This window comes from the organism of the source record quoted next, unplaced genomic scaffold (assembly GCF_019419815.1).
Source record: "Pyrus x bretschneideri cultivar Hongxiangsu unplaced genomic scaffold, Pyrus_bretschneideri_v1 Contig6, whole genome shotgun sequence".
Lineage (NCBI taxonomy): Eukaryota > Viridiplantae > Streptophyta > Magnoliopsida > Rosales > Rosaceae > Pyrus > Pyrus x bretschneideri.
The window spans coordinates 7,008,792-7,018,416 of NW_025999798.1; the positions used below are offsets into that span (position 1 = coordinate 7,008,792).

The 9,625-nt window shown below is 39.0% G+C and overlaps 1 protein-coding gene across 1 annotated transcript; it reads right to left on the minus strand.

The window, feature by feature from the left end:
- Positions 1-1,694: 1,694 nt before the first annotated feature.
- On the minus strand, positions 1,695-3,701 carry LOC103961298 (peroxidase 29-like). Its single transcript, XM_048572054.1, has 3 exons — positions 3,075-3,701; positions 2,391-2,751; positions 1,695-2,240 (listed from the first exon to the last, which is right to left on the minus strand). The coding sequence occupies exons 1-3, from the start codon at positions 3,288-3,290 to the stop codon at positions 1,834-1,836; spliced, it is 984 nt and encodes a 327-aa protein (XP_048428011.1). The 5' UTR covers positions 3,291-3,701; the 3' UTR covers positions 1,695-1,833.
- Positions 3,702-9,625: the final 5,924 nt, after the last annotated feature.

The following is a 9,625-nucleotide window of genomic DNA, read 5'->3' on the forward strand; positions in this document are numbered from 1 at the left end:
TCTTTTCTTTCAAGAGGCCGGTTGCACAAAACATGGGCTAAATGTGTGCCAAAGTCTCTAGGCACTTTTGATTTGTAGTTTTGCCTCCACAATACTTCGACCACAGGGACAGGCTGCACAGCTATAAAGCCAATTGCTGGCAATTAAGTGGCAACCTAACCAAATCCTAGTAAAGCTCAGCTAGTGCATGTGAAGCTCCTAAAGATGGATGCTTCCAATATCCGATGCCACTGGCTCAACTTGATCTTAAAGCATCACTTTCTGCTTATGGTGGCACAACTTTAATTAAGCACCAACCTAATCAGTATTTAAGAACACATGCAAGTGTTTAAAAATAGACTATGAGGCAAAACAACCCGAGTTGTGTTCACCTGTTAGGCTTGAAAATTCGTCACACGTTAGGGGTGTGTTGAAAATGAATCCACATTGATGAAAGAATGGATCAACTTCAGGTAAAAAATTATTTACACTACAATTTGTTGGAATATTTTCAACAATATTAAGTAGAAGCGGTGGGTTTGTTGTGCAAAAACGGTTGCCATGTTTATGAATACAAACTTCAGCAATTTGTTGGTAACCACCGCTTGGTTTGTATGGCAGCCACCGATAAGAATCATGAAAGAGATGTGTTTCTTGGTTACTACATTACTATTAGCTGTTATTCTAAAACATGACAACTCTTGATCATGACTTCTGTCTGAAACCAAGTGGTATTTTCGAATGGGTATACACCATCCGAAGATTACATCAAACTCTATAAACAGAGGTAGGCTGCACATATTTGAATGGTCCGGAATAATCATTCTTTCTATTCGTTAATCTCTCCTCCTCCACTTATAAAGCTCTAGAAACTAAAACCTACAGTATTATAGTTTCTAGTTAAATCTTGAGTGTTCTTGTCTATCTCCTTGAGTGTTTACAGTTTGTCTTAGGAGTGTGCAAAACTTTGACAAACAGTAGGCGTAAGGCCAGAATTCATTGTATCCACAAGGCCTATTAGCATATACCCTGTGCACAGCAATAGAGTCGGAAAGATAGCATAATTATACGCACCTTGAAGCAATCTTTCATCCTTCATCACGAACATAACCCACATGTTTACAAAATTTCTCCAACACAATGGCTAGCACATTTATAATGCATGTAATGGCAGATTATTAAAGTGGCTCCGTTAGTACTCAGTATCTGCATAATAATTTTTTTTTTTCAGACACTCGACAACTTGGATACTAGAAAGATTGTGGTCAACAGTATTGGACTCATAGGCTATTGCCCATTTGTCAAAGATGTATTTTCTGTTGCCCACGGCAAGTGTTATGATCCATTCAACCAATTAGCCAGGATGTATAACAAGAAGTTGAAGAGCCTGATCGTGGTGCTTAACAAAGATCTGGAGGGTGCAAAAATTTTTTACGTAGATACATACAAAACAACGAAAGATATCATCCAAAAATATGTGTCACCTGGTGTGTGCGCACGTGTGTGTTGTTTTTTTAATAATTAATAGCATTGTCTTTATTTTAACGTCTTAATTTAATTACCTTGATTTGTTGTGTTTAATTCATAGGTTTTGAGGATGCAACGAATGTATTGATAAATAAAACTGAAAATTTAACTTTCCCCCTCCAAACTCATTTTTTATAGCCTCTAGCCCATCATATAATATTTATCCAAATAAAACCCAATGATTAGGATTCAACTAAGCAACCTACCAAACTTCTTGATCTGAAGTTGTGAAAAACACTGAAGATTCACATTCAACATGAACTGAACAGTAATTATCCGAAATTTATGGCGAAAATGGTATGACAAACTACGAGCAACTCTTGCTCTTCAGTCTAATGCATTGCAATTCTTTCTGACAACGCCTTGATTCCCAGTTAAAACACCTGAGTTGGAGAGCTTGACAAAGGCAGAAGAAAACGCCTGAAAGAAATCATCCTGATTCGCAGCAAATCGCTCAACAGCCATAGCCGTGCGCGGGTCCATTATCATTTCAGCATCAACTCTGAGGACCCCATGGCCTCTAATTGCATTCTTGTAGTAGTGGTTGTCAAATGTAAGTGTTGTGGGGTCATTAAGAACAAAGCTTGCATTTGATGCCAAAGACCCTTGTGGACAGTTTAGCCTTAAAAACGATTCAAACCCAGGTGCCATGCCTTGTACTTGGCCACCTTCATCTGCTTGGTTTAGACGATTTAGGATGTTCAAACAGTGCGTAACTCCTAGCGTGTGCGCACCTGCAAATAATGCAACACTATGTAGTCATATGTGACGAGAGAGGTCGACACCTAGTTATAATTAACCAGTTACGCATAGGATTTTCTCCCAAATTTAACATATCGGTTTCTTAAAAGAAAGAAAAAGGTTATTTAATTTGATGGTAATACCCATGATGGCCACAGATTCTTCAACTGTCATTTCTTTTTTGGCAAATAATTGAAGCATGCCATCAACTCCAGTAGTGGCAGAAGGAAGCAAAGAATCTGCATGCTTGTAGCTTGGAGCAAAAGGGGAATCTCTCCTTCCCAAAGCAACCTTTATTTGCGGCCCTCCTGACACAACCACAGCTTCTCGAGCCGCCAATACAAGAATGTCAGCACAAGATACCTGTTGGGGACATTGTAATTCAACCATTGATTTCAGTATGTTTATCGACTCCCTCTTTCGGATGCCGAAGTTTTTCCCTGCGGCCATCTCGGATGGCACGTTGTTCGCATTCGGATCCACAAGAATTGAAGCATCACAGCCCTGTAATTACATTGTCATGCATTCTTATTGAGCAAACAACTCCACTCAGACATGCTAAGCTGAAAAATAAAATATATAAGACCATAGTTTGTTAATTTTTTTTTAAACATGCACATCAGCCCCATTTTGGGAACCAATGTCTCAAACGCTTATTTACACAATCTTTTAGCAAGGGAATCAAGCTAAATTCTTGAACCGAGGCATGGTGGTCCACAATAATGTTAAGGAGTTCAGAAACGTTAGTAAAGGCCCAGGAAGAGTCAACTCTTTTGTTTAACCGCCTAAATATGTGTCTGTATTAAATAAAATTGGAGGAAGATTACCTGAACTTGGCAATCATGGAACATGAGCCTCAGAAAAGCAGCAGGAGAAGTGGGATCAGTAAGAAAAATAGGCTGGATGGCAGCTCTAACAATGGCTTCAACTTGTGGGCATGAATTCTCATAGAAATTATAAGGAAGGCCTTGCCCTTCAACCCAAATGCCGAAAACAAAGAGATGTATTCCTACAACTATAGCTATCAGATCCATTGTGATCATGGGCTGCAGTATTATAATTAAATCCTAGATGGAACTTCACCGCTGCTGGTATTTGAAAACCCAGGACTCTGCCTGGCTCTGCCACCCGCAGTCCAGTAGGTGTACTTAAAGAGAGAGAGAGAGAGATCAATTTTTTATTTTTTATTTTTTTTAATATGTTGATGCAATTATGAACTTGTAGGACTTTTGTATTTGCTAATTACAAGTAGGTGCGAAAAGAAAAAGTATTATAGAAGGAGAAATATTTTCTTCCATCCTAATCTCTCTTTTCTTTCGTCCCTTCTTATTTGAACGGTTACGGTTTAACTATTTTAACATTTTATATTGATTTTATTATAGAGACAATAAGACAAAAAACAGTATGTGAGAGGAGAGAAGTAAAGGGAATGAGAATACGAAGGAAGAGAATCCTACTTCTTTTATAAAGTAAATGCTAGAATTCTACTTATATATAGTTTGCGACTGAATTTATTTTTTTTCTTTGATGCAAATTTCATATGATATATCTTTAGTTTTCTTCCTGTTGAAGTTTTTTTTAACGCAAAATACTTGACTCATTGGATGTAAAGAGTCATGGGTGCAAAAACTTCTCATTTTGTAATTATGACGAGTTAATTTTGCATATAGTATGGTGACCTGCTCAACAATCTTCATATAAAAGAAAAATGTTTTCTTATACACAAAATCTCAAACAATGCTCTTTACAAAACACTAAATAGTACAATCGTCATAGTAATCGGTAGAAAGCTTTATCTTTCGTGATATAGTTACTAATTCGTAGAAAATTTTACTGAAATCTCACCAACTTAACATGGAACAAGAGTTCGATTCTTTTCAATATTCAGGCTTACGGGTCGACGTACGTTTCTAAATAATAAAGGAGCAGATAAGTATGGTGGTTGACTAGAGAACAACTTTGAAGAGAGCTAAGAGAGCACATGCCCAATTCATCATATGTTTGTCAATAGCAGGTAATTAAGTTAGCAAGGAACCATGGCTCCCACAAACTTTGATTATTTTTGCTTTGTCAAAATCAAACATGCAATGCCCTTGATAGTTGATCACATATATTCATATCTACATCCCCACAATTCATTCACTGCTCCCTGCTTCTCAGAATTTCTATATATGTTGGATCAAACCAAACACAGAAACGGCACCCATAGGGTGAAATCAATGGCAGACTCTGTATAGTTTGGTCCCTCTTGGTTTCGAAAACGACTTGCAACTGCCTAAGTAATGAAACAAAGCATCATCCACATGATCACGAAAACCATATGCTTGTGTACAAAAGGCATGGTCTTAAAATTACTCACTTACATTCGTAACAGGTTTTTCAATGTACTCATAACACTCGTCACGTGTTATTATTTAACTTAAATTATAACATATATTTATGTTTTTAGTATATCTTAAAATTTAAATATATCAACACTATCGTTCACTCTTAATATATATATATAGTACGTTGAGTGGAAAGATACATCACATGACAAGTATTCTAAAACACACATACAAACTTCTCCGCATTAAGAATGCAATGAACAAAAATTGGGACACTTGTCAACTTGGGAAAGTAGAGACTGTGAAAGCGGCTGAGATTTAACCTAGCAGCACCGCTAGCTGTCAGAGTCGGCAAGAATGTCATGAGGCTGTAACTTTTACCAGTGTAGATCTTCTTCTTCTTTGATCTACTGTCACTGCTTTGGGTTTTGGGTGGTTTTTCAACCACAATTGATCAGATGAATAAACCCATTCTGCAAATGTGGTTTTTGGACCCAAAACTTGGCTCTATACCCATTTATGAAGTCTGACAAGCCATATTTTGGAGTGTTGACCCCTAAACACCACCATAATCAAATTAATGTAGACATGGCAGACCATCATTGTTCAAAACAAAGATCAAGGAAGATGGGGGCCAATCGACCCAAACAACATCACTCATCTCCGAAAAATCAACCGACGTAAATTCATGCGACTTAATAAAAATGTAAGTGAATCATAGAAAAAACATTTGAAGTGAATTTTAGAAAACCAATGTTTAATAACTGGTGCTTCTTGCATCAAATGTTTTTGGAACTCAGAAACATTTTATCAAAAATGCTTTTAATCATTTTAAAAGCATTTCCAAACAAGTTTTTTATTGTTTTTAGGCCAAATTATACTAATAGTTTTTTTTTAGGTACTCGTATTTTAAGTTTCATCCCACTAGTTTTTGTTTTTTTTCCCTTATTGTTTTATTCCGTTAGCAATAGTCCAATCTTCCAAAGGAAGCAACAGCTTCCAAATTGAGAAACACTTGAATTTTGTATGCCAAACTCTTGATGTTCAAGATTAGCTTTTGTGCTGAAGCATGTTTCAAATTATACATTTCATATTTTATTTTTCAGGATTGATAAAATGTAGTAAGAGAATTTGAAGCTCAAAAATGACTATTAAAACATAGGAGACACAAAATGGATATACGGATTAGTTTTGTTTATAACCATTATTTTTTGTTACAAGGCGCTAAAAGTCATGCATGGTAGCTCTAATTGATTTTTAAACCTTGAATCGAAAAGTTCTCAAACTTTAACATGATTAAAGCCACACTCAGTCTATCATGAGCTGGAATTCTGAAAAAAAATAAAAATAAAATAAAAAATAACATTATGAAATGATTGATGTAGCTCAGAGAAATTTGAAGAACAAGTCAAAAAGCACAAATCAGGTCAAAGAATCAAAGATTTGCAAATATGAGCTTTCGAGTTCAATTTGGGCCCATGACCCATCATTTCGAAGAGAACGGCAACACACATTAAACTCATCATTCTGTTTGTGACATATGGGTTTTTCAGCTAAATGTTGTTGTTTATAATGTTTATATTAGGGTTTTAAGGACCTTCAGGACGTTTTCGGCCAAAATGTATTGTTTACATTCAAGGATGTTTTTGGTATTTTATTATGGTTTTTTTTTTTTTTTTTTTTGGAGAACGTATTTTATTAGGGTTAAGTTACATTATAAATAGAATGTTTTGGTTTTAAGTTTGTTATCTTAGTAATTATGCAATATTAAACTTTTGAGATTTTCTCATACCTTGTGATGGATTTCAGTGTTCTTTAAGATTAACGTTGTTTGATCTTCACTCTATCACACTGCATCCATGATATTATTCACAAAATGGATGAAAGCATCAACTAATTAGTTAACGAATTGAACAATATGGAACAAAACGAAACTACAAGGATGAAAATGCAGAAGTCAATAAATTACCTAACTAGTTGAGTGAAAGTCCGGAAAAACTACCAGAACCATTATGCAAAACTGGCCTTCTTTGAATGTTTTATGCCGGACCGTCTACACACATATATATGTGGATGCAAATTTCTGTCTTCTCCTTCTTGGACAAAATTGCACCTGCAAAACAAATCACACATTTGGTCAAGGCCAAAAAGCCTCACGTGCCCACGATGAATGGGGGCTGCTTTGGCCGAAGAACCTCCGATGTCAAAGTTAGAATTTTGAGGGAAAAGTGTTTGGAGAATTATGTAAAGTTTTGCAAGAGACTTGGAAGTAGTTTTTTGAGAGAATGGAGAGCTATTTATAGGGATATGGCCGGCCCTATTAGGAGAATAGGGACCGGCCATTTGTGGTATTTTTTGGGTGTAATTTGTAGTTAATTAGTCATTAATAGATTAATTAGGTAATAAATCCATTAATTGACTAATTAACATAATTTAAAAGAAATGTTTTGGGGGTTATGGAATAATTACCTTGTGAAGAATATAGGATGAGGGTGGATGAAATACTTTTGAATTTGTTACCTATTTTGGGCACTTTTGACTTGGTTGAGGGATGTTTGCTCGCTGCTCACGCATAGGAATCCCGGTATGCCTCAAGGGTATTTTTGTCCTCTTCTATCCAAAAATCCACATGTTGCCTTGTGATTATTTTTGGCTCCACAAATGCCCCCACACCAGTTAGGTTGCTTGCAGAGAAGGGCAACAGGTGTAGAGATTTTCTTGCTTTAGGAAACTTTGGACTACTTCCTATTTTGATGTAGATTCCCTTTTTAATAGGAAATTAGATCTTTCTAGGAAAGGGAAATAAATTTCTCTTAAAGCCTATTTAAGTCCACCTTAAGTGGGTTATTAAATCAACTTTGAAGAGTGATTGATTCTACCCTACAAGAGAAAGGGAGCTTAGAGGATATTTATTCCCCCTCTTCTAGCAATCTTCTACATCTTGCTCATGCAAAGGACCGTCTTTCGTTGATTTCTTCGTTTTCTCCGTGCCGCACTGATGTAAGAAAATTTTCATTTTTCTTGTCTTCTTCGTAGATAGTGATGTCACAAGGCAGCAGTCAGGGTAGTGCGACACGTCGGCTGGTAGGGGTCAGGAGTCGGCTTGGCATGGGCCAAGGGGGTGGTTTGGTAGGGGCCATTGCTTGTGCTGCTCGGCTTGATTGAAACCAAGGATTGGCTCGGCATGGGCCGAGGAGTTGGCATGGCATGGGCAACGGTTTAGGCTGCCACGTCTGGGCTGCTTGCCAAAAATGATGAAATTGCTTGAGTTTGATTTCTCAGTTATCATAGATGGAGCTACCAATATCAGAGTTGCTGAAGATGAAGTGTCGGATGAGCGAACTGTTAAGTGTAAAAGCGGCTGCTGCCCCCTAACCATTTGTTGCCTAGTTGATCTTCAAGCATTCGAACTTTTGAGCTATATGGCCTTTTCGCATTGGAGAGCTTACCCAGATGGGTGTCGGGGATTTAATTTACCATCTTGCACTGGAGAACAATTAGTTTAACCTTTCACACTGGAGAACAATTAATTTACCCTTTCGCACTGGAGATCAATTAATTTATCTTCTCGCACTAGAGAACAAACCCATATGGGTGTCAGGGAATTGGTTTACCCTCTCGCACTGAAGAGCAATTTATCCTCTCGCACTAGAGAGCAAACCCATATGGGTGTCGGAAAATTGGTTTACCCTATCGCACTGGAGATCAATTAGTTTATCTTTTCGCGTTGGAGAGCAGACCCTTTTGGGTATCAGGGAATTAGTTTACCCTCTCACATTGGAGAGCATGGAAATCATTGTCATGAGTGCAGCTAAGGAAAGCTAGACTGCTGGGACACCCGAAATAATCCTTAGCATGCCCCTGGTTCTTGGTAGTTGGGTTGGTGTATCCTTCTGGTACTCGTCTGCCCCCGGCATGTCATTAGGCTGAGCTGCTACATTTGTCGGAATATAAGTAAGTCTTTATATCTAGCAATCTATATGGGGTAGTCTCGTCTGCTTGATCTTGTCATTGAAAGATGACTCGCTTATGTTGGTCATGTCTCAATGGAGCGCCTTCTCAATAGCTTCGTTGCGCGGGAAATTACGCATTCTCTCGGTAAAGAGCCTTTATACTTCTTCCTGAATTTGCCTTTGTTAGGGTGGCAGAGCTTTCGGCTGCCCCCGGTCGTGACCTGTTGGTCTAGGCTACTATTTCATGTGTTCGACTCGTCTATGCCATGACTGCAGTGGGTGTGGTATGTTCCTAGCAGGCGAGCAAGTAACTCGCAGGCTGCTGGTTGAACTTGAACCGAATTGAGTGACTGCTTCTCTCTGTCCTCTGTGCTGCTTACTCCGATGTGAGGTGGAGGATGCTCCTTGCGGGCCTTGCCGTGAATGAACACTTCGCCTGGAAGGCTGTTCATGTTGATTATCGGAGTGTGGCCCCAACCCTAAGTGTATGTTTGTCCATGGGCCTAACGAAGAGTGCATGCGCTAAGACGGAAGTATACGCTATCTTAGGGGTCCAGTAGGGAGTGTACTATGTTAGAACGCTCGGTTCGTGACTGGTCAAGTGGCTGCTTGCCAGGACGCTGGTGGAGAGGTTCGTCTGCCCTTGTCCTTCTTCAGGACACCTCGTTCGGAGCACGTTGGATCTCAATGCGTTGCAAGAGTTGATTCACCAAGGTTGTCAGTTGTGCAAGGGCATTCGTCATTTAGATTGGAAAAGCTTGGAAGAAATATGCCTCCTTGAGCATTGGAAGTATGGTAGGCTCTGGCCACGAGATTTGAATTGGGAAATGTTAAATCCGTAGAGAAACGAGGTGAAAATGCCCCCGGCTAGATGGTTGAGATAGTTTTGGGTCGATTTGGGCTGCTTAGAATGCCACGGGAGCAGGCTGGGCCACGGGAGTGGGCTAGGCCGCAAGAGCAAGCTAGGCCACAAGAGTGGGCTACTCGGCGTGTGATGCACGCGGGTGCAAGGCTTGGGCTCAGCTTGGCAACGCGTTAGGCGTGGAGTGACATGGCTTAGGTCATGGCCTTAGTGTCGTGAGCTGCCTTGGATGGCAT

Bases quoted from the DNA above. Each gene is read 5' to 3' on its own strand.
- LOC103961298 (XM_048572054.1), bottom strand. From the start codon at position 3,290: ATGATCACAATGGATCTGATAGCTATAGTTGTAGGAATACATCTCTTT. The intron at 2,752-3,074 runs GTAATCTTCCTC...ATGTAATTACAG, and splicing joins TCCATGATTGCCAAGTTCAG to GGCTGTGATGCTTCAATTCT. The intron at 2,241-2,390 runs GTATTACCATCA...CATTATTTGCAG, and splicing joins AGAATCTGTGGCCATCATGG to GTGCGCACACGCTAGGAGTT.